At 38.2% G+C, this 25967-nt stretch overlaps 1 protein-coding gene across 1 annotated transcript in view; it reads right to left on the bottom strand.

Moving 5' to 3' along the window:
* Window positions 1-25967, bottom strand: part of TPK1 (thiamin pyrophosphokinase 1) — a 233342-nt gene that overhangs the window by 67433 nt on the left and 139942 nt on the right. The window contains exon 7 of the mRNA XM_011365531.2: window positions 6678-6789. Within this exon, the coding sequence (XP_011363833.2) occupies window positions 6678-6789 (112 nt within the window). The remainder of the gene's footprint in view (window positions 1-6677; window positions 6790-25967) is intronic.

The following is a 25967-nucleotide window of genomic DNA, read 5'->3' on the forward strand; positions in this document are numbered from 1 at the left end:
ATATATACTTAATATAAGTTTGTAGTAGGCTCTATGTCATTAGTCTTAAGTGTCTGAAAATGTAATGTTTGCTTATAAACAAAATATTTGAAAACCCTTCAGAATAACATGATCCGAAAAATAATCTTGGTCTTCTTTGTACTTTCTCCCCAGAAAAATAATACTTGATTGAATTTTAAGGACCTTTAGAACCCTGAGATTCTAATAATATATGGTAAAAAGCAATTTAAGAGTCAATTTTTCCAACTTTTGTTTTCTCATCATAAACATCAGATTGCTGCCTGCTATATGACAGTTATAGAAAATGCCAATTTCTCATATAAATACAGCCTCAAATCTTGGAATGGGATTGTCCTGGGTTTTCTAGGTGGCCCCAGTATAGTCACAAATTCCTTAAAAGAGGGAAACTAGAGTGAGAGTCAGAGAAAGACACGTGAAAATTACGTTTCTGTGCTATTCGATCTACCATATTTTATCAGTTCTAACGTGTACATTTTCCCCACATCTCTGCAGTTTTAATTAGCAGTATTTTTTCTTAGTGTGCATAATCTTAGAAATAACAACATCTTAGATGTGCTAAAATACAGTCATTTCACCAATTTGTAAACTAGAGAAAATGGTTTGGGGCTGGAAAATTTTAGCTACATGTTCTTTGGGGAAGACTGAGGCTCCCAAAAAAGTCATCCTTATTATCTATCACCTTTGATCTCGAAAGCACGTTTAATGTAAAAATTTAACCATATACTTTATTCAGTTCAAAGTGGGTCACGATCATCAACAAATTAAGATATAAAAGACATTGTCCTGAAATCAGACAGGAAACATGCCATAGTTTCAGAGTGCTTTGTTTTAAGCACTGGACAAAAAAAAGCGATAATTAAAATAATAACAAAGGCATCTAAAAACATCTCACGCATTAGCGGCACTAACTCATGATTATAACCTAGGATTGTAACCTAAGAGGATATGGCTCTTGCTGAACCATGACAACTGATTAGAATCACTTCGTGAGTCATGATGGAGTGAGAATTAAGAGTTAAACTGCATTATTAGCAAGCGTAGTTTTATAGATACAAGAACTGTTCCCTTGTCAGTTGGCACATAAAAATCCTGCTATGGAACTCCTGCAGAAACTGGTTGTCTGTAGACACTCAGTATACAGTATTTTCCATTGAGATGAAAAATCTTTTCAAACTCTTTTCTCATAATTTTTTTCTTTCAAAACTCACTTGGGTTAGGAGATTTGAAATTCTTTCAGTCAATGCTGTGAAACTACTTCATTCTGTCGTTTATTATTATACTTCTTTGAAAAAAAACACAAAAGGAGGAACAATGAATATATAATTTCAAGCTCAATTTCAGTGTGCTAAATAAGAGGCCTAGACAAATGGAAGGCAACTCCATCTAATATTTTTCTTAGGCAAAAGTGTAGAGAAGTTAAAAGTTCTGTCCCTCGGAATTTTTATTTTTCTTTCTAATTACTTTCTATTTCCTACCATTATTTCCTCTTTCTTATCTATCTCCTTTGGTTTCTCTTCTCTTGTTTTCTTCTCTTTATCCTGAATCCATTTTAGTGATTCTTTTTAACATGGGCTTATTTTATATAGAAAGTCTTTATTAATCGAAAACGAAGAAAAATAGCATTGAAGACTTGAATTCAAATTTCAAGTGCATCAATCCCCAATGATGTGGATTTGGGCAAATCACTAACTAGAGCTTTGAACTACCATATCCTTATCTGAAAAATGAAAATATCTGAAAAATTTTCAGAATCGATGAATTACACCAATTATCAGAGCTAAGGAAAACCAACTAGAATAAAAAAGGTTACACTTAAATATACTGTAGTAAAACTGTAGAATATCAAAGGAAAACCTAATAAAGAAGAGCGTTGAAGACAGATTGTAAACAAAAATTAGTCTGATTGACTGGATTAACAAAAACAACAAAAACCCGTAAGAGTATGGCTGAAAGAAAGTTAAAATAAATTTTTATCATATTTGTAGTTAAAATGTTCATTAAGATGGTAGACAAAGCAAAGATATTTTTTAGAGACAGAGAGCAGATTCTTACTCATTCTCTCCTCCCTCATGGACAGACTCTCATTTTTATTGGGGGTGACTATGTCCTTAGACAGAAATTGCACATCCCAGCATCCTCTGCAGCTAGGAGAGCTATGTAGTAAGTTCTAGCCACTGAGGGAAAAGATCAGATGCAGAAAGGATTTCTAACGATGTTGGGAATCACTGGTGCCCTGTGTTTCTGCCCTGTGCACTGCTCCATGTTGCTCCCTCGTGATGATGAACTGGGAACTTGGTGGCTGAAGGGGATCCTACGATTCTGAGGCAAAGACTGAGGAAATGACACAAACCTCGCCCTGTGAACACGCCCACCTCTGCACTTTGTTACACAGGCTTTGTTTTTGATATGTGCGTAGTACGCTTTACTTTGATTTCAACTCTACAAATAAAAGAACATTTAGAATTTAAACAGAGGTAGCATATATTCTATACAGTAGGAGTACAAATACGTTACGACAGAAGCTAAGGTTAGTAGAAACTGCAGTTTTCATGTGAAGAATAGCAAACTGCCAAGAGGTTCTGAAAATCCTCTTAGAATGAAAAATAAAAGTGTACGTAAACACTTACGGGCTGACCACAATGGCAGTAAATGTCATAGTCTTAATTCTGGTTTCATAAAAATTTTAAAGTTTTATTTAAATCATAACTTAACTATGCTTACGAGTGACTTGTATTTATCCATGAAGTGAATATATTTCATCCTTAAATGAAACATACATACCTTTACTAAAAGAATAAGTCACTATTTAAACTATAAATGTATACATATTGTGGCACTGTAATTACTTTTATATATTAGAAACTATTTGTATTTAGCAAAAAATAGGCCTTAAAAACTATTTCAGTGAGTTATAACTGAACACAGTGCTATTTGTTATAGACTGAAAACCAAAGAAAACTTGATTACTAACAAAAATATGACTGTCTATAGAAAACACAAGTGAATCTATAGTCACATTTTTAGAAGTAAGTGGTCAGCAATGTATCAATACAACATACTAAAACTGACTGTGTGTCTACATCCCACCAATGAACCTTTTAAAAAGGTACAACTTACAACAGCAACACAGAGTACAAGGCATCTTGAACTAAAGCTCATGTAAGACATACAGCATCTTTATGGTGAAAATTTTAAACTTACTGAAAGCAATTAAAAAATTCTAAGTAAACAGAGAGATGAACTATGTTTTATTGATAGGAAGACTCAATTCCATATAGAAATTTTCTTCCCCAATTATTCTGTTCTCCCCAAACAACCTATAAATTAAACATAATTTCAATTAAAATTACAATGGAAGTGTATGTGTGAGAGAAGTTTGTCAGGCTGATGCTAAAACTTATGAAGAGCAAAAAGTCAAAAATAGCCATGGAAATTTTGAAGAACCAAGTTGAAGGACACAACCGACCACATTTCAATGTTCATTATAAAGCTACGGTAATTAAGGCGATGTGATATCAGTACCAGAAGACGAACGGAGGTCACGGGAACAGAACAGAGAATCTAGAAACACACCCACGAAGGTGAACACTTATGGCGCACTGAAAACCGCTGGAGAAAGTATGATAAATGATGCTAGGGCAACTGATTATCAGTGAGGAAAAGAAATGGATCTCTAACTCATAGCACACACAAAATCAATTTCCAGTGAAATAAAAGACCTAAAATAAAATATAAAACTAAAATATGAGAACATCTTTATGACCATGGGGAATAGAAAGAGGACTTAAGACGCAAAAGCTATAAACCTTAAAGAAAAAGATTCATAAATTTGACTACCTTTAACTTACCATAATCTGTGCCTACGAAAATGCCATAAACAAATGGAAAAGGCGAAGTACAGCCAGGGAGATGGTCATTAGGGTCTGAAGAACTGAGGATTCATAAGGAATAAAACAAATTAGCCCAATGGCTAATGGGCAAATGGAAGTAGTAACCCAGGGACGAGGAAAGCGCATGACGAATAACTGCAAAAGGAGGCTTTCCCTCACCAGCGGAGTCCACAATGATACTACCGATGCTGATCGAAGTGGCAAAATGATGAAATCTGACCACACCAAGGACAAGGTGAGGACACGGAGCACGGGAACTCCTGTGTACTCTGGGGCGAGGACACCCTGGAATAGCCACTGTCGAGCAAATGGCAAACCTAGCAGCAGTGAGGATGCACTTACCTAGGACACAGCTATTTTACTCTCAAGAGAATACAGCCTAGAAAACTCTTGTACCAGACATGGCAATGAGTGTTCACAGCAAACTGTTACGAAATAAAATACTGTAATCTAGGTAGCTTCACCGATACTAATAAAGATTCTGAGCAATGGGCACGTAGGCATCTTTCACACTTTAAAAAGAGACTGTGATGGGAAGTATTACGAATTTAAACTAGTATATCAGATTACTGTTAGAACTTATGGCGCCATATTTCAGAGCAGGTGTAGACCGGGAGAGATCGAGCCTCATGACCACCTGGGGGAGACTCTGATTTGCCTTCTTACAAGGGCTTACTCTCCTTGACTCAAAAAAGTAGCGGCCGCCAGCTACGTTACTGCATCTATGTTCTCTGCCTCCAGGCCCAGCCCCATCCAGTCACCCTGTAGGTGTGACTGACGGAATGACACTGACCTCAGGGCTGTGCTTTCACAGACAATGATGCTAAGTACGCAGGGGCCCTCTCTTCAAGTCAACGCGGTGTCATTTCCGTTACTGTCATTACTTTTTAATGAGGTCATATCGCCAATCAGAAGACCCCAATGATCAGCACTTTTACCACAGATAATTAATGAAACGCTATATCTCAACTCTGTTGCTCTGAATATTCCATGAAGTTGCTGTTTACTTATTTTCACAAAGTTGTAGAGAAAGGAATTATTTCAAAAGTCAAAGCAATCTGTAATTCCGTAAATAATTAACAGGGTTCAGCATTACAGCAAGATCAAAGACTTGTCACAGGCAGGAAGGTGAAAAGCCCTACCTGATTCAGGCCAAAGGCCCAGTTCCCAGAGAAAACTGTATTGTACAGAATTAGGGTGTACGCATCACTGTGGGAAATGGGGGACGAGAGGAGGTTCTAGAGAGCCCCAAAGAATCGTGCCCAACCCTGTGACTCTTTCCCGTTACTGGGAGATAAAGGAAGCGGAGGGTCCTGCCGTATTGCCAGCCCTCCTCTCCGCTTTGCTCAGGGCTCCTGTCTTGGTGCCTGCCCTGAATGGCGAGGTCACTATCAGCTCCAGGAGGAAGTTCACCACTGCATGGACTGGACTGCGTCCTTGGAAAGAATGGGAACTCCAAAGAGTACAACTGTTTTAGGCTGTTTTCAAAAACAAGATTCTACTGGGAGCTGGTGTCAGGTCCAGCTAACCAGTCTCAGAACTTGTCACATATTTCTTTCCCAGTGCACAGAAATATGTGCACTGAGAAAGATCTGTTCTTACCACACTTTCAAATTCTGGTGAATTCTCCAGACATCTGCCTTAAAATATCTCCAGTTTTTTTCTAATTGTTTTAGCAGTGCCACATAGAAAGTTCTTTTAACATATGTTTGTATCTTCAAATTATTTATTTCTTGAAATATTTATTTCCTTATAGGAATCCGAACGTTCTGAGTGTTAGAAAAGAATGACTTTTTACAACCTTAGAGATATTGGTCAGTCAAGAGATAATCCCTTTGATAGTCAAGCGAAGCTCTTTGATTAAATTACTGTTATTCTGAAAGAGACTAAAGTTGATTCACAATGCCTGATGATTTATTTTGGAAGCAGTATTTGTAGTTCATGAAACAGATCCCCTCATTTTTTGTCGTTTTCAAACCAGACGATTTTAGTATAACTAGGCCCTAATACAATTAATAGGTACTGAAAAACATTTTAAAATTTAATAAGAGCAGCTAATGATAAAATCTCAGAGGTCTGCCTATGAGAAGAGCCTACTCCATTAGGTAGACCAGTTACCTCTCTGTTAAAGTAAACTAGGTTTCAAGTACACAAAATCATGAGGAAGGCAGAACAAAGAATTCTTAGATAGGACACCAAAAGTATGATCCATAAAGGAAAAAAACTGGACTTCATCAAAATTAAATTAATTTAGTTAATGAAATTTCAGAAAATGAGATAAGCTAAAGACAAAATATTTGCAAGTCGTATATCTGATAATGAACTTGTATCTGGAATATATATGGGAATTTTACAACTCAACTGAGAAAGAGAAATAACACCACTAAAATATGGACAAATGATCTGAATAGACATTACTTCAAAGAAAATATACAAATGGCCCACAAGCATATGAAAAGACGTTTGACATCATTAGTTATCAGGAAAAAGCAAATAAAAACCATAATGAGATAATGCTTCATAACCACTAGGATGTGTAAAGAGTAGATAATAACAAGTGTTGGTGAGGCTGTGGAGAAACTAGAACTCTCATACACTGCTGGTGGAAGCCTAACATGGCAGAGCTGCTTTGGAAAACAACCTGGCAGCCATTGAAAGGTGAAACACAGACCTACCTTATGACCCAGCATTTTCATTCCTCGGTACATGCCAAAGGTAAATTTAGAACAGAAAGAAAAACTCCCTTTGTGCAAGGGTTTTACTTACTGAGGTTCCACTTGAGGCCAGTTGTCGTCACCCGATTGCAAGGCTGTCCGACAGGAATAAGGCCACACCAATCACCCTCCATTCCCGTGTCCACGTGCAATCTGTGCTTCCCCTGAAGTGGAGAAGGAATGATTGTTAAGACCCAGAAGAGAAAGGAAGGGATGTTAATAGGCATTGAAGACCTGGTCAGATACACCAGGCACCATCCTAGGAACCACACACGGTTTATCAACTTAATCCTGATAGCAAATTCATGTAGTATATGCTGAATAATCCCAGGACCTTTCACCCGACTTAATCTCAGCAACAATTTTACATGGTTGCTTTTGTTATTACTTTTACGTATGAGAAACTTGAAGCTTGCAGAGATTAAATGTGTCCAGGACCACACAGATAACAAGGGGCAGAATCAGGGTTCCTACATGTCCCTACCTGTCAATTCCAGAGGTGAGACTGACTCCACATGCAGAAGATGTAGCGCTATATGATGCAGAATTCTAGGGTCTTAAACAGTTGTTCAAGTGTAATTAAAACTACTGGTTCCCAAGTAAAATCTCTGTTTTGAGAATTGGGATTCTAAATTTCAGCATTCAATGTCAACCCTAATAGTAGTTATTTAACCTGCTTCCCATATCCATAGCTGCTCTAGTGAGAAGTACTTCTACTAGGAAACAGGATCAGCCCTGAGGAGCTGGTATGTTTCTTCCATTTTGATTATGAAAACTTATATAAATTACCATGTTTTCAATTTTTCCTTTTATGAGGAAATTAAGTTAAATGTAATGCTCAATTGAGGCCATAATGTTTGCTTTTAAAATAGAATGCTTGGAAACAGAGTAATGATTTTCCGTTTCTGTTCTATTCATCATCCTTAGGGTAGACGGTCTTTATAGAAAGATACCGCAAGTCCTTATGGGAAAATGCCACAGCATGCATGCAATTAGTAACGAAATGAAAAAGTACTTTTCATAATTCATATATCTCAGAGGGAATAAGTTCCAAAGAATATTCTGTATTTTAATAAAGTTTAAAGTATATTCAATATAGACATACTACCAGACTAAGGCAGCTAAGTCTCCTTTTACAATCATTTTGCTTTTGGTCCAACTATGCCTTTTGTACTGTGTTATAAGCTTCTAAGGAGACTTAGCTGCCTTATTCTGTTGTATAGAAGGCCTCGACGTACGAGTTGACTATCTTTAGTCAAAGGATTGCTTTTATTAGAAAAACAGTTCTCTAGATGAGGGGTCCCCAACCCCCGAGCCGTACACAGGAGGTGAGAGGCGGGCAAGCAAGAGAAGCTTCATCTGCATCTGCATCCACTACCCAGCGCTAGCATCACCGCCTCAGCTCCACCTCAGATCATCAGGCATTAGATTCTCATAGGAGCACCGGTCCCTGGTGCCACAAAGGTTGGGGACCACTGCTAGATTACATATTAGTCCTTGGAATTTAATACAAATTCATTCAGATCTTTACTATCTGTATAATTCATACACATATATTCATATGGTAGGTTTTAAAATTCTCTTTGGACATTCAGTCAGAAGGCATAAACTCAATTAAAAGGGCTTAAATATATTCAAGTGCAAAGAAAAATTTCAAAGGAAATATAAAATACATTCTGGATTTGGCAATCACCATCGGGAGAACAGATAGATAAGCCATGTAGATATCAAGCAAGGGATTAGATGCACCCGGAGAAACATGCGTGGACTGGAAACACAATGCATTGTGAAAACATAACGCATAGTAGGGAACAGAATCAGTGTAAGTTATATAACTCACAACTTACCTATGTAAATTAAATTCAAACACAGTAAGATACTTCCTCTAAAAACAAAATTTTAAAAATATGTTTGTACACACTAACGTGTTTGCCTATAAGAAGGGTAAAGAGGATGGGAATGTGGGATAGGGATGAAAGAGAATCAATTGATCGATTAATTGATGCAGATTTTTGCTTGGGATCAGAGTGATGATCTGTGCCATGAACCAATGAGTGTAACTGACTCAATATTGAGAACTTATAAAACAGTAAACATGTTTCCTAGATACAAAGCAATATAAGACTTAGAAATTCTTAGACTCTTCTGAAGAACAAAATAGATGAAATATTCCAATAATTCTAAATAGCCATTAAAGAAAGAGGAATAACTGGAATACAGTATAGAAGAAACTGAAGAATGAAATAAAAAATAATCTCTAAAAAAATAATCTTTGATGATTTTATTTAGTATCAATTTAGAGTGAAAGCATAGAAGTCATTATCTAGTTACAGAAACTTTCTACATATTAAAGTATAAAAATTAAAAATTATGCTTTATTCGTCAGAAGGCCCAGGTGAGAAAGAGAGTGGAAGAAAGTGTAGTGGCCCTAATTTTGTCATCATTTCATATGTATGCAAGTCAAGAAACCGTGCTTAGGTTGTAGAATTTTAAAAGGGGGATTTAAAAACTGCTCGTGGCCAGAGTAACCGGTAATATGGATACTATGCCTAAGCAGCAGCAGTGGGGCCGAGGAAGGAGACTTGAGATACTTCTCTTCGTCCAGCCATGTTATTCACGTACCTCCACGCTCGTGTCAGAGACAAGTTATTTACACCACTACACACGTGGAAGCTGTGATAAGTGCATGGAGGGCAAAGCTCAGAGAAGTAGGAGAGATTACAGATCAGGGACGTGATCAGGAGTAGGGCGGGGTGGGCAGAAGGCAAGTGAGGGGTACCCTCAGGAGTGACGCTTGTGTGGGAACTGAAGGATGAACAGGAGTCAACTCTGAAGGGAGGACGAAGAGCTCTGCAGGCCAGGGGCGACGTGTGCGAGGCCACAAGGTGATATCGGGACATTCACTGATGGGGAGGAGAGGGTGGTGCACAGGGCAGTGAAACGAGTGTGCGTGACATTGGAATGGTGAACACATGACTGTGCATTTGTTAAAACCCATAAGAGTGTATAACACAGTGAACTCTAATGTCAATTATGGACTTCTGTTAATAACGTATCAATACTGGTTCATCACTTGTAACAAACGTACCACACTAATGCTAGATAACAGAGGTCATGGAGAGAAGAGGGGGTATGTGGGAACCCAGTCTAATCTGCTCAGTCTAAAACTGCTCTGAAAATAAGGTCTGTTAATTAAAAAAAAGTCTCTCAACGACCCTGCAGTTTCTCATCCATTAAATGAGACTGACTACAATGTGATGGCAGGTCTGAGACCTGTGTGAGCCAGATGGGACATACCACGCACAGAGGAGCACACGGCCGCTTCTCAGTAGCCATTACAAACTTTGCTTTTTTTTTTCTCTCTCTCTCTCTTTTAAAAAACAGGGTGTTTTTGTTTGTTTAAGCTTCCTTAATTGCTGGGCATAAAATTTTTCCCTGATTTACACTGAATAGCTTGCCATCTGAATTTGAGTTCTGTTTCTCCTTACTACTTTTCATTATAGAAATAATTCTATCTGAAGACTCAGATGATAAATATAAATTATTCTCCACTCCATAATGAAGGGAGTTGATAAGAAAGGGTGCCGTGGGAATTCTGACTTGCTTAGAATTGCTCTGGCTTCAGCACCGAAGGAACAAGAAATGGGGCTTTTCATGTCACAGACCCCAGCCTATTAAGGTCCCAGGTCCCCCTCAGAAAACACAGTATATCGGCAGGGTTACAAGTGACCCGTAGCCTCCGGGACGCCAGGCAGTAGAGGACGCCGGATGAAGAAGCGCAGGAATGCACACCGGGCCCAGATGGCTCTACCTGTCTGGGTAACGGTGTCTCTGACAAGGAGACCTTGTGTTAGGGACTTCTTCGTTCCTCATCACGGAGGGATCATTTTATCTTCCTGTCCTTGGGCTGTTTTATTTTCAGTGTGTTACAGTTAATTCCGATCTTTTAATCGAAGACTTTCCACCCTCTCCTTGTGGCCTCCTGAATGGTTTGGTCATGGTCAGATCAACACATTAGTATGTGTGGGGCTCCAACTGCAGTAAAGAATGATGAAGGCTATAAGATCAGCTCAATTTTATGTAAGCCTAACCTGCTCTAAAATTAAAGTCTATGTTTTCTTCTTAGAGTTTTATGGTTTTGGGTCTTTGGTCCATTTTGATTTTATTCTTGTATGCTGTAAGAAGGTACTGCTGTTTTGTTTTGTTTTCTTTTTTTTTTTTTTACTGTATCTGTCCAGTTTCCTCAACACTATTTATTGAAGAGACTGTCTTTAACCCATTGTATATTCTTGCCTCTTTTATCATAGATTAATTAACCATATAGGCCTGGGTTTATTTCTGGGCTCTCTATTCTGTTACCGTGGTTTATGTGGCTATTTTTATGCCAGTACCATCCCGTTTTGGTAACTATAGCCTTGTAATATACTTTGGTATCAGGCAGTGTGATACCTCCAACTTTATTCTTCCTTCTCAAGATTGTCATGGTTATTCTGGGTCTACTGTTGTTCCATATAATTTTAGAAATATCTGTTCTAGTTCTGTGAAAAATGTCATTGATATTTTGACAGAGATTACATTAAGTCTATAGACTGCTTTGGGTAGTATGGACAATTTAACGATGTTAATTATTCCTATCCATGGCCATGGTATATGCTTCCATTTGTATCTTCTTAAATTTCCTTCTTCAATGTCTTATAATTGTCCAAGTACAGGTCTTTTACCTTTTTGGTATTTTATTTTTTTTTGATACAATTGTAAATGAGATTGCTTTCTTAATTTTTCTTTTTGACACTTCATTATTGGTGTATGAATATGCAACCAATTTCTAAATATTAATTTTGTCTCCTGCTACTGTGCTGAATTTATTTATCAGTTATAATAGTTTCTTGGTGGAATCTTTAGGGTTTTCTATATGTAATATCATGTCATCTGCAAATAATGGCAGCTTTACTTCTTCCTTTACAATTTGAATTCATTTTTTTCTTCTGACTGCTGTGGCTAGGACTTCCAATATTGTTAAATAAAAATGGTAAAAATGGACATCCTTCTCTCGTTCCTGATCTTAAGGAAAATACTTTTAGCTTCTCCCTGTTGAATACAATGTTAGCTGTGGGTTTGTCATGTATGGCCTTTATTATCTTGAGATATGTTCCCTCTATTCCCAGTTTGCTGAGAATTTTTACCATAAATGGATGCTAAATTTTGTCGAATGCATTTTCTGCATCTACTGATATGATCATATAATTTTTACCCTTCATTTGTTTATGTGGTATATCATGGTATTTGATTTGCAGATGTTGTACCAACTTTGCATCTTGAGAATATGATCTTAGCACCTGATCATGATATATGATCTTTTTAACGCATTGCTGAATTTGGTTTGCTAATATTTTGTTGAGGAGTATTGCACTATGTTCATCAGGGATACTGGCCTTTAATTTTGTTGCTGTTGTCGTAATGTCTTTGATTTTGGAATCAGGGTAATGCTGGCCTTATAAAATGAGCTTGAGAGCCTTTCCTCCTCTTGAAGTTTTTGGAGTAGTTTGAGAAGGACAGGCGTTAATTCTCATTTGAATGTTTGGTAAAATTCACCTGTGAAACCATCTGGCTGGGACTTTTGTTTGTTGGGATTTTTTTGATTACTGATTCGATTTCATTAGTGGTAATTGGTCTGTTCGGGTTTTCTTTTTGTTTTTTCTTGATTCAGTCTTGGAACACTGCATGTGTCTAGGAATGTTCCATTTCTTCCAGATTGTCCAATTTGTCAGCATATAATTGTTTGTCGTATTTTCTTATAAAATGTTGTGTTTCTGTGGTATCAGCTGTCACTTCTATTTCATTTCTGATTTTATTTATTTTGGTCCTCTCTCTTTTCTTCTTAACGTGTCTGAAGATACCTTTTGATTTCTTCTTTGATCTCATTGTTTAGTATCATATTATTTGGCCTCCATGCGTTTGTGTGTTTTTTCAGGATTTTGTATTGTAAATGATTTCTAGTTTCACACAATTGTGTTTAGAGAAGATGCTTGACATGATTCCAATCTTAAATTTATTGAGACACTTTGGTAGCCTAACATGTGGTCTGGTCTATCCCAAAAAATGTTCCATGTGCACCTGAAAATAACATATATTCTGCTGCTTTGGGGTGAAGTACTCTAAAAATATAATTAAATCCACCTAGTCTAAAGTGTCATTTAAGGCTACTGTTTCAGACCTTGACATTTTTAATCTGAGGATAAACTAGTTTGTGGATTTGAGAAGTTACAGATAAGTCTTAGTCCACGATCAATTAATATTTTTTCTTTTGTTCCAAAAAGATGTTTGGCCAATGGTCTTTGTTTTTTAAAAATGCAAATTTAGCTTCATATGGCTAAAGGGGAGCAATATTATGCTTTTCTCCTATATCCTCAAGTCTGTGACATCTTTCAAAAATGAAGAAAAGGAATTTTTGTTAATTCCTCAGAGTTCTTGATTCATAATATACGCTAGCCTATATGTGATTTGACACAGGCAGTCATATAGGCTGACATTAAAGAACTTCTCTCAAGATTTATGCCATTACCAGAGACTAGAGCCACCTGAACTAATCATTGACTTCCCTCTACTCTCATGAATCATTTCATAGGTTCCTATTCTGTCCCCTGTTCTGAGCTAAGATAACTCTTGGAAGCCAAAAGCAAAGACGGAACAAAAATCAATCACCGACAGTATGCTTTTCCAATCATGGTTATTTTAAACATATTAACTACCTCGATAAGGTATAAAATTGTGATTTAGTGAAAAGAAGCAAAAATGTTGCTGGGCACCTCTGCTAGAAATCATAGCTGTGAGTGTGTTAGGAACAGGCGGCACCACGGAGTCACTTTCCCTAGATGCCAATGCAAAGCTAGAGCAATACACAAACAGCAATAAAAAATCACTGTCGCTTTGCATTATACCTCCTCTTTGCAAATGACTAGGGCATGGCTGAGAGAAAAGATAAAATCCACCCTAGATTTTGCTTTTGCAAAAAATACCACACCCTGAGGCATATCTGAATCCTGTTTACATCTCTACAACCTTCCATCCAATAATTGTCCAAGTTTTATGCTAAGATATTTTGATGCACATTCCCCAAATACATGGCAATTTAACAAGATCACTCACAAAGCAATTGAACACAGGAAGAACATAAATGCACTTTCTACTTAGTATAAAAGATTCCAGAAGCAGGTGGCAATGCCCATTTATAAAATGGATAACCATTCATCAAATTGCTATTAATGCTAAACTTACACCCTGTGGCTAATTGCAGCTAACATTTCTGGCACACAGTTAGACCCAGGATGAGAGAATACTGCTCTACACTGATCAAACACAAGGCTAACCTCTGGTAGCTCGTCTTTTGTTAGTTTGTCCAGGTACTTAAAGTTTTATCAACAAACACCATGGGAAATTAAATAGCCTGCAGGAAAGAAAAGTGCAAGAAATAAATGGAAGGATCTATACTGTATTTGCCAGGAGAAGAGGTCACCTCCCCCACATAAAGACAGATGTTTGTGCCAGCATATTTTCATACTGTGACTACTCATGTGACTGAAAGTGGTCACAACAGACGTGGCCCCCCAGCAAATTTACAGCTGTAAAATCTCAGAACTAAAAGACTTGTAGATTTTTTTCTTTTCTGCTCCACAAATATAGAATTCAAAATATAAGTGTATTGGCTTTAATTCAAAAACCTATATTAAGTTAATGTTACATGTAAATATACTCACATATTGATTTTAGAATATTTCCTTTTGAAAATGCATTAATACCTCATCTATGGGTAGCTTTTAGAGTTTGAAGTCATGTTAGAAGCATATTTTCCAAAGTACATTCCACAGAATACTACTCGCAGGTCAGATAAGATTGTTGGAAAAACTGCTTCTTAGTTTCTCCTCTTGGAAGTCCTAATGCACGTCAGCATTAGATGTTCTAGGTAGCATTGCAGTAAAAAAAAAAAAAAAAAATCTGTTTACCTTTGCAAGTGTTTCCCACACTTGATCCTTCGCCTACCTCTCAAATAACACCTCGTAATTACCCATGGAATCTGCATCTCGTGACATCCACCTAAAAAACACTGCCTTGGAATAGTAATTTTGCACACAGCATCTAAAACTGATATTTTGAGTTAATTTTTTCATAGCCAGAATATTTCAATGATATATTTTGAAATTAATAACCTCCATCTGACTTACGTTTTAGAAATGATTTAATAATCTCAGGCTGAAATCATATGTGTTTTGACATGAGGTAGTTGTATTCTCTGATTAAAAGGTTAACAACAATACTGGATGGCTATCCAAAAGAAAACCTCCGAATGTTACTTAAACTAGTTTATTCAAAAGTCAAAAATATTTATGAAATACCTACTATTGTTAGAGATAGTAAAATACTATAATGATAGGCTAATTTCCTCATTAACCCCCTAACGCTTACCTATTTCAAAATAAAATGGGTAAAATCAGTGATTATCCTTTCTTTCCTACTGCCTATTGCCTTGTTTTTACGACATATCCTACCCTATCTTTATGACTCCCTTTTCACTCCAGTCAGAGAAAATAATCTGGTGAGTGCTCTCATGTTAAATTGTCAGAAATCTACTCTTGACTCCTCCAAAAAATACAGACAGTTTAAACGATGACTTCTAAAGACAATACTTATCCCAGAAGAAAGAATGTCTAACAGTGGAAGCAGGACAGGTTATACTGAATGATACATTTAAAGACTGATCACAGAGTTTTCAAAGACCTTCAGATAAATGTTTACTTAACATACAGCATGATCAGGATGCCCACGTCCTTCTGCCTATTTCTTTGCTATTTTCTCCATCCTCGACCTGGAGAAAATTCAAAGCAAAGGGAAGGCTCTACAGAATTTTTTATAAAAACTCCCCTATGCATTCCAGTTAACACAAATCGCATACTTCTAATGACTACAATCATTAAGTATTTATACTACAATCATGATGTATTTATACTACAAAACGTGGCATTTTATTACTGTATTGCATCTCTCAAATGGGTTCATGTTGTATTCTTTAAAAAATATTGATTTCAAGGCAAAGACTCTTATTTCTGTTGGATTTATGGCATAGTAGAAGGAACATATTAAGTGTCTAGTAAATATCTGGCTGATTAATGAATGGCTTAAAGCAAAAGGAAAAAGTATTGATAAAAAGGTGCCAATATGCTTAGAAAAATAACAAAATCTGAGTAGATGAGGGAGGGTCCAGTTGAACTAAAAGGGACAGACACTTAGAATTCTTTCTGTAATGCCTGCTGAATTGGACACTAGGACAAAACCACACAAAACCAGTAATTATGAATGCCCTGTCAGTAGTATTCAAAATACACTTCAGTGTGTACACAGAGTACACATTTTACATTTGTATGTAAAATGGGCTAGTGCTACCTCAGTGGGTTATTTTCAGGACTACATGAGATAACATGCATAAGGTGCCAAGAACTGGGCTTTAAAGATTCGTATTATAAATGCTGATTTACTTATCTCTCTCCCTTTATCATGTCCCAAGTTTAACTTCAGCACAAGTTCTTTTCACTCTTTTCTGCTTTTTATTTTATAAAAGCCTAGTCACTTTGTCCCAGTAATTTTTAAAGAAAAATGAACGTGATTATTCGTCACAAGTCTAATGTGAAATATTAACAGGAAGGGAGAAAAAGAAAAAAAAATTATTTAAATATTTTTGTTAACCTATAAGATTTTTAAATATCTTAAAGAGAAGAATCATATCTCCATTTGCTGTGCAGAAGCTCTAGTTTTCTGTAAATGTTTCTTAAAATGGTCCCCTGTTCTGAAATAGTCCTTCTTTACAGGAGCGCACCTTTTAACTTTGTTCATCCGTTCTGGAAAAGTTGTAAGAACTCCTCCTGAGATCTCATATCCGGTCATCATATACACAGTACAATTCTTAAAGTTATTTTTTGGAATTCTCAATATAACCCGAGCCTGGTACGAAGGTAACGCGAGGTTCTTTTTTAATTTTTTTTCAATGTAAGCAAACGATTTCAATAAAATTCAGTTCAAATTCTAAATCCACTGGAATGTTTCTTAGATTTTCTCATAATCGGTAAATGAATGAGAATTCCAGCGCCGCAATGTAGATTTGAACTTTCCTCCTTGTGTTACCTGCACCGACTCGCCTTCTGTAAACGAGCTGTGTATGACGAATCTCCGATGACAGACAATCCGATTCACACGATCATCCCAACACAGACACCCTCCTCTTCCCGACCCCTCCCTTTCATCAGGCTCACCGGTCCCCTGCGCCCTTCTCTTTTCTGTTATCCCGGACGCTGCGAGTCATTAAGACTGGGAGCGAAGCAGAGGGTAAGGGCGAGGTAGTTCAGAGTAGAGAGCCACTGGAATGATCCTATTCATTATCCTATCTAAATAAACCGCAGGAAGCTGTTTCTTCCTGCTGAGATGGAGCATGGCCGATGTTCGTCCTGTTTAACTGAGTTGGGTGTCTCGTTTTGTTTTGTTTTGTTTTGTTTTGACTCAAGTTCATGATGCTCAGGGGATATTGTTAGTGCTGCTGAAGTAGGGGGTGGGGAAGGAGGAAAAAAACACCTTTGCATTTATTTATTTATTTAAAACCCCAGCATGCCTATCAAACTTTATAAAAACTGGAGGAAATAATGAGAAAGTTCCAGTTAAAGAAAGAGAGTGAGAAACGAGGTAACAATTTTTGAATATCTGCTATATTCTAATACTCTTCTGGGTGCCAAACATCTCATAGCAACCGTGAGTGACAGTTACTGCTAAGACAGGGATTAGACTCCATACAGTCATTAATTGGCCCAACATCACCTAGCTAGTAACATGATAGACGTGAGATCTAAACCCAAGTGTGTAATGATTGGAAAGTCCACTTATTTTTACTGCATGGTAACGTTTTCCTAGGCATCTAACGTCAAAGCCAGTCAGAATCATTTCATTCCTTTGCTCTTCCTCCCATCTTTGCCTTCTGTTCCCTATATTCAACCTCTAAGTTAAGCTTTAGCATGACCTTGTCCAGTGTTTATCCTAATCAAAAACTTGAGCAGTATGAATGAATAACTACCGGCCTTGACCTCATCCACCCATCTTCAACATCTGCCACCCTATTTATGTCTCCCCATTCATTTATTGTTCTTTGCTAGAGACTGAATATTGAGATGGTGCTGACAAAAATGTGTGGACACTCATTTGTGTTTTAAAAGCACACTTATTGGGTTTTCCAGAAGTTCAAAAATAATGGTTAATGCAACACCAACAACTGAGCTAAGATTAAGAAAATTAACATACAGACGTATTTTTAAAAAGATTTGGCTACTTTTAGTCAGGAACAAATAGGACAATTCCCGCCGCTCCTCCCCCCACCCCCGCCCCAATCCTATAAAATATTAATTAGAAGCAGTCGGGTTAACATTCAGAGGGGTTAAGACCCAAGACTCAGCTTGGACACCATGCCCCTGCCCCCACCCTTCCCCAAAGTCTGCAGCCTGTGCTCACCACGCACCCGTGGGCTCCACAGCACATGGTTTTCAGTCTAACTCCCTTACTGGAAGATAAATACCTCAGGGAAGTAAACCATATCTCATTCATTTTTATCTCTGAAAGTTCTTTGTAAATGTTGGATACAAGGCAGGAATACAAGAAACATTGATCACAACGGGGCCACTAAGCTTAGCTGTCTCCATATAACTGCTGTCGACCTTCAATTCTTACGCCAGTCACCACCTTGCCATCCCATTTTTTTGTTCCTCTTTACATTAAAACTTCTAGAAAGATCTGTCTAAATTCATTATGTCCAGTTCCTCTCCTCCAGTTCTCTTACATTCATTCCAGTTAACCATTCCCCAACCTCTTTTCCAAACTGGCTTTCATCAGGATCACCAGTGTCCTCCAAACTGACATACCCAACGGTCAATTCCTAGTCCTCATCCGACTTGACCTAGCAGCAGAATTTGCAGGTTATCCCTCTCTGCTCCTTGATACACTATCTTTCCTTTGCTTCCAGAATATCATACTCTCCTGGTTTTCCCCTTCATCCACAATTTCTTTTGCTGTCTCCTCCTCTTCTCTCGAAACTCTGCAAGGTTGGACTGCCTAAGGGCTGAGTCCCTTGGTCTCAGCTAGATCCTCCTCTGTCATCCACCTACATTTATGCCTCTCACGATCTCAATCATAGAGATCTTGGAGAATCCCAAATTTATATCTCCAGCCTAGACTTCTCCCCCTAAGTCTGATCTTGAATATCCAACTGCCTATTTGACCTGTCCTGATCTTTTACCTCAAAAACTCCCTGTTCCAGCTTCTGATCTGAGCTGACATTTACTCCATCCTTTAACTGCAAAATGTTTTTGTTATTCCATGCCGATAAGGAAATCCTCCTTACTCCACACTCTAAATACATCCAGATTCCCGCCACACGTCTCTCGATTTCCTTCACTACCTCGCTACCCAAGTCGCCACGTCAAGACCCCACCTTGTCCCACGAGTGTTTCTCCTCAACTCAGCAGCCAAGGCGATCCTTTCAAAAAGTGCGTCAGACCTAGCTACCCCCACCCGGACCCCCGCCCCTGAAGAGAAACACTCCTAGCTGTTTGAAAGCTTTCCACTTCTCTCTTCTAGCCCTAAGGAGTCTGGCGGGAACTTCGCTTCTGCCCGCGGACTGCGTATACAGGAGATGCTGTTATTGTTAAGGAACCCGTTCTGAGCAGCCTGCGGGAGTCTGCTCCACGCACGGTGCAGTGGTTAGAGCGTAGGTGCGAAAGAAAGATTCACAGGTCTGAATCTCTTTTCCACCATGTCTGAGTTTCATTTTCCTCATCAATAAAACCAGAATAAAAGGGTTGTTGTAAGGATTAAATGACTTTATACGTGAGGCACTTGGAATAGTACCTGCCACAGAGTAAATGGCTCCATAAACATTCACTATTATTTTATCATACAAAGGGATTAAAATGGGCAATGAAATAATACATTACTTTTAATTTTAGACAGTCAATTCACTTGCCTCTCATTTTTCGTGTCAAGAGTGTTAGGATAATTATGTCCTCTGAAAGCGACATGAAAAGTGCCCCATAATACACTATATATTATGTGTTGGCAAATGTTGGAATAAATACGCCTCTCAGGTTATAGCGATCACGACCTTAATTGTTACAGGAGTCTTATTTTGATATCTCTTACATGGAAGGTCAGCGTCTTTAACATCGGCAAGGCAAAAGCGCTGATTTTTTTCAGGGAGTAGTGTTCGATATCTTGTGGTAAAATTATGGTAAGGTTTCTGAGAGAAAGGGCGTGCCTGAGCGCGGCAGAGCTTCACGGCCTGTGCTGTGAGGTTAGCGTCACGAAGACACCGCTAAGCGCACCGCACGTGATGCACTGGGTTTGAAGCAACGGCTGGTGTCGCAGCGGTGTTCATGTTGGTCACAAATCCATGCATGGTGGGACGGGGGCGCTCACACTCACCTCACAGCAGAACTACCGAGTGTCACCCTCTCCTGCTCATACGGGTGCGTGTGTCCGTGTGTGTCTGCCACTCTCGTCACAGTCCTCCGTGGTATTCAGCCTCCCAAACGGCAGCCAGTGAACCTTGCCTCCTGGCATGTGCGTCCTTGTTTAGTCATCCCATGCTGAGCAGGGCTGACCTGTGTGTAGCAGGCGGTGTGTGACCTTAGGCTACATCATGGAAATGTTCCAGCTGCCCTCTGCTTGCTCGCTCTTACAGGCCACTTGCTCTGGGGAAGTCAGCTGCCATGGCATGTCATGGGGACATCCAGACAGCCCGTGGAGGCCCAAATTAAGAAGAACCAAGCTGCCCCCACCCCAAACAGCCAGCTTTAGCTTCCCAGGTATGCACGCGAGAGCCACCCTGGAATTACACAACTGATGCCTGGCACAATGGAACTTCACGAGACCCCATGCTTGAAGCACCCAGAAAAGCCAAATTCTAGACCTATGGAGAAATTCTGAGATAACAAACGTTTCTTGTTGTTCTCAGCCATCGAGTTTTGTGGCAACTGGTTACACAGCAACGGGTGACACACGCTCTGCCCTCCTGCTGCCTGTTCTAGATGTCGCAGTCTGCACTGCCTTGTCTGCCTCCCTCCAGTTGCTTTTCCTCCTCGCTTCTCGTGTCCTGTCTGCTTCTTACATGTCTATAAAACAGAACAGGTACACATACACACACGCACGCACACACACACATACACACACACTTTAACTTTTGCTCAAAAGAGTGTATAGGTCCTTAAAAAAGTAAATACGACTAGCTTTATTGTTCTCTGTCTCTAAGGGAAAACTATCAGCTTCCCTTTGCCCTTTCTATTTGCGGCCTTCTCTGCGCGTGATCTGGACTGATTTCCCTTCATCTTTCCTAAGCTATCAGCTTGAGAAAGGTAAGGGCAAAGTTAGAGGAAAAAAGTTCCTCAACAGTCATCAAATTCCATCTTAATAAAATTAAGATAGGTAACATATCATTAAAGCAGAACACTTTATGCCTGACAATGCTACAAGTACTCATTTAAAAAGACTGCATCAAAGCATGAATGAGCCGTATTTCATAATGCTGCACACTGGGGAAAAAAGCATTAGAATACTGCACATTAACCACCTCGCTTCCTAGCCCAAAGTCATTTATTTAAGAGCATTTAAATAGATGATTAAATGTGACCAGTTATTTTAAATTTGGTTTGGATGCTATAAAATGACCAAAATTGGACCCTCTAATACCCGACCCACCTCAGGAGCTACGTCCTGTGTTCTCTACCCCATATTTTCTACTCTTCTAATTTTTTATATAATAAATTTTGTTTTAGTTTTGCCGGGACTAATTTATGGTATCCTAGAAACTCCATGATGACAGAAAAGAACAGGTGCTCACAAACAACGCAGAATTACCAACATATTTATGGCCTTATCATTTGACAGGGACGGTCGAAGCTTCTCAGGGTTTATTCATAGCACCGCGCCAGCTTTCAATTCTTTGAAAATTGCTCCTTGATACCCGGCTTCCCTGAAATCACAGAGTGGCAGCCACTCTCTTCAGGCATAAATCAGATTCTAAATAACTGACAGCACGTCCTCCTCTAGACGTGGACGAGAAAAGCACCGCGTTTCCACCGCTGAGTGCTGGCACTCAGAAAAGCCAGCGCACCGAGGGCGTTTTTAGGGCTTAATTTCTGAAGTCGTCGGTAAGAAAACAGCCTTTAGGATTATAAAAAACTAAGGTCCTGCTCTTGAATGTCACTGGCATTTTCATATCCTCTCTTCTTTCATTCCCCAAATCCAAATTAAATACTATCACAGACTTAGTGACAGCTTATCACAATTAATCCTGCCATGACTTCTGTGTTTCACAGTTAAAATGTGCAAGTGCGTGTTATTTTGGCACGCCATCATACGAGACAACGGCAAGCGAAATAGATGGCTACATATATGTGTATGTAACTAGCGACTTAGAAAAAAACATAACATTAAAGACATAAGCAATAAAAAAAAAAGGCAGGATCAAATATTCTGAACTTTTTCCTGCACGATGTCAGTAATTCTTTGTTGCAGGGGAATGTTAAGGAGTAGGCCATGGAAAGCTTTTATTCTAATGATCAGTAACATTAGTTTTTAACTATTTGGCATTTAACATCCAGCGGTCACACTGGCTGGATGCACCGATGTACCTGGGTCTGAAAACCGTCCCATGAGAAAAACAGCTGAAAGCCTGCAGATATGGTTTTCGATCAATGAGTTATCTCTTCACCTACCTATGAAAACAATTAAATGTTGCTTTTCCATTTAGTTGTTTATTTTATAAAAACTACTATGACCCTCTTAAGGGCCATTCAGATGACCGTTTCATAAATGAGCACTGGCATTCATTCCACCTTAGTCACTGTATTTTGGCTTGTTTATCACTGTCTGGGCAACGAAGGGGCTCAGAGAATCAGCAACACTGCTCATCAGCACAGACTCTGGGGCTGACTGCCTGGAACCAGCTGCTGTTCCGCCACGTATTGGCTGTGTGACTCTGGACAATTAAATGAATCTCTCTCTGTCTCAATTCCCTTATTCCCAAATTTGAGGAGATACCTAACATCACAGAGTTGTTTCAATGGTCAAATTAATAGTACACTTTAAGCACCTAGAACAGTGCTTGGCACATGGTTTTCAATAAATCTTAGCTATTTCATCCCCATTATTTTGTCTCAGCAAATTAAAAAATGACCGAGGTGGGTTTAACGTGTGAACGATGCCCTGGCATGGGGACAGCGGCCGTGCTGTTCACCTTAACGATTCTCTAATTCTGTCAGATAACCCAGTGGAGAAAACAAGAGGCAGAAGACAGGGTGCAATCACCATGCAGCACGTTTCCAGGGAATACACTGACATAACTTCCTCCTGTCTCCATCTCAACCCCCTGCTCCATGTCGACCCCCATTCTAAGGTCAGTCTACATAGCACTGTTACGTCACTTTCCCAATATCTCAAGGCTGCTGTGAATACAGACCGAGTAAGTGGTATAAAGCCCATTACATGAAAGAAAAAACCCAATGACCAAACATTATTTGTCTTACAAGTGTCATTATTTTACTGCTTTATTTTACATACTAACCCCTCTGTAAATCCCACGATTCTTCTGACTCTGAGTTGGACTCTACAGCTGGTATAAGAAGTTACTGGGAAAAAGTAATTTTGTGGTAATGATAAATTCTCAATGATTTTTTAAAAAATATTACTCACTTAAAAATTAATTGTTCAATTTTTAGAAACACTGTGCGTTAGAGCAATAGGGGCCAGCCTGCGAGTGTATCCAATAAAGAAAAATTAGAGTTCATTCTGTAGAAACGCTCCCTTAACAGTCAATTTGACATTAGAAAGCATAAAAGAAGAGTTTTAAACACTAGGTAGTTTTTTTTCCCATTAAAATTATTTATATTTATGTCCCTCTTCTGAGAGCTGAAGGATGACGCCTTATTAGACTTGAGTATTAATAAATGACCTCATTCAATTCTTTAAGTAACTTATGAAAAAAATGCACTCTAAAAGTAAAGATAGATATAACTTCCTCAAACGAGGAAAGTTAGTATCTAAATATCGTTAACATAAATAACATATGTTTGCAAGTGAAAGAATAATATATGTGATATATACGCTTTTAAACGTAAGTAGCACATTTTAACCTGCCACTTCTCAGATACCAATGAATAAATAATAAAACAATTCCCAGTCCTTTCTTTCCTAACATGAACTTACAGACTCAAATAGAGTGAATGTGGAAAATCGGAATATTTCTGCTGTGTGAGAAGTCAGCGTGGTGTGCTGGAGGGAGAAAGCACAGGACGGTGCAGAAAGAACACGAGATTAAGGTGAATGTGCTGTTTTCCGACCTCACGGAAATCCAGTTCTCCAGGCGCACGGAACACAAGGACATGCTCGTCGGCTGCCCCGTGATTAAATTAAGGCGAGGGCAGCGTGCCCCATGTTTTTTTCTGGTGTTTCTTACCAATAGGGAAACTTTTAGATTAATCTGGTTTTAAAATAAGGGAAGATGTAAAAACTAACAACACTACAAAATTAGTGATGATGGGTGAAAATGTGAAAGAATTAGGGCCGAACGGAATGTGACACTCCAGCGTGAAGGGTGCTCTGAGCCCGGCTGTGCCAGGAGGAGCTGCTAAAATGGAGATGTGCCAAGATTTACTGTTTCGGACCTTGAGTCCTGGTTGTGACAAGCCTTCTAAGCACTGAAGACTTAAATACGGAGTGGGTAATGGGATTTTTTTTTCTTATAAAACGTAAGCCTGATGAATGATGCTTGCAAGTACCACTAGTCATTTTTATGAGAGCTCAGCACAACAATATGAGGCTTTTCCCCCTTCTCTACCCAAAAGGAGGATTTTCTTTGTTTTGGCTTCTCAAAGATGGTCGCAGTCTCTGTTAGAAAAAATGTCACCTCTAAAAACTTAAAGAGCTAGGATAACATACTTTCTAAATAATAAAAATCAAACGATGAATACATTTTAAGATATAAAACCATGGATCTGTCTTAATGATTGTATATCTAATTAGAATTTTAGTATTTTTTAAAACAACCAAAAATTTGTTTTACTTAAAATACATGTATATGTAGGAATGAATATGGTTTATAGAGAGAAATGACAGATGTGCATACAACTGTATATGAATGAAAAATCTCTTAATGAAAATAATAAATAAATCTTGTAAAAATCAGACAGAGTAATCTAGATCGAGTTTTGTGAGGCTCAAAGAAAGAGAAAAGTAAAAGTACATTTTTATTATTATTTGACTCGAACATTTTTCCTGTTACTTGCCCAGAAATAGCCAGATAAACTTCTGACGTCACAAATTTGACAAGAATTATATAAAAGATAATTGTTTCTACTTTAAAAAGCACTTGATAATTAAGTTTTGCTTTTAAAAATAATGGTCCTGAAGTAAAAATTGTTTCCATGTTAGAAAAGATGCATATCTGCATACCTACGAATATTTTCTTCCCAATATACATTGTTCTGAAATGTAGTCTTTAATGCCTGATAATGGAATCTCATGAACATATTATAAATGTGCATCAAAACCATCTATTTTCATATTTGATTTAAAGATGAGAGTCACCTTGAGTTATTTTAGAATCTAAATGTGAAATGGAGCAATACTATCATTTATACAGTGAATAGTAAACATTCTATAGTTCATATCCAGAGAGCCCCGACATCAACCAGCAAAGTCAGAGGGGCAGAGGATGAATTAGGGAACAAGTGCACATTTCTTTGGAGAACCGATTTTCTACAGGGAGTAAATATTTTGGATTAGAAAAAGTGAAATTATGATCAAAATTTTATATGTAGCAAAAAAATATACCACTATGATGCAATTCAAACTTCCTTCGACCCCAATTTCTTAAATAAGAATTTTCTCCATAACTTTAAATAACAAAGTTCCAAGTTTTAAAAGTAATCAAAAAAAAAAATCTCTAAGGCACAACAAAAATAATTTAAAATATTAAGACTAACAAAATCTCATGTTTATTCCAGACTCACAAATCCAACTGCCTACTCAAGATTCTTCCGTGAAGGTTCAGTGGGCATCTCTAACTAAACACAGTGGAAGAAACATTTGATTCCTACTCCCTATTCCTCTCCAGTTTCCCCTGAAGGGATCGCTCCAGTCAACGAAGGGCATCATGAACAAAGACAACAGACGGATGATGTAATGAGAAGACAATATTTTGTAATGTTCAAAACTAGCAGGGAATTCATCTTTAAAATAATATGAGGAACACCTGCAAATCAGC

This window comes from Pteropus vampyrus, unplaced genomic scaffold (genome assembly GCF_000151845.1).
Source record: "Pteropus vampyrus isolate Shadow unplaced genomic scaffold, Pvam_2.0 Scaffold112, whole genome shotgun sequence".
Taxonomy (NCBI): domain Eukaryota; kingdom Metazoa; phylum Chordata; class Mammalia; order Chiroptera; family Pteropodidae; genus Pteropus; species Pteropus vampyrus.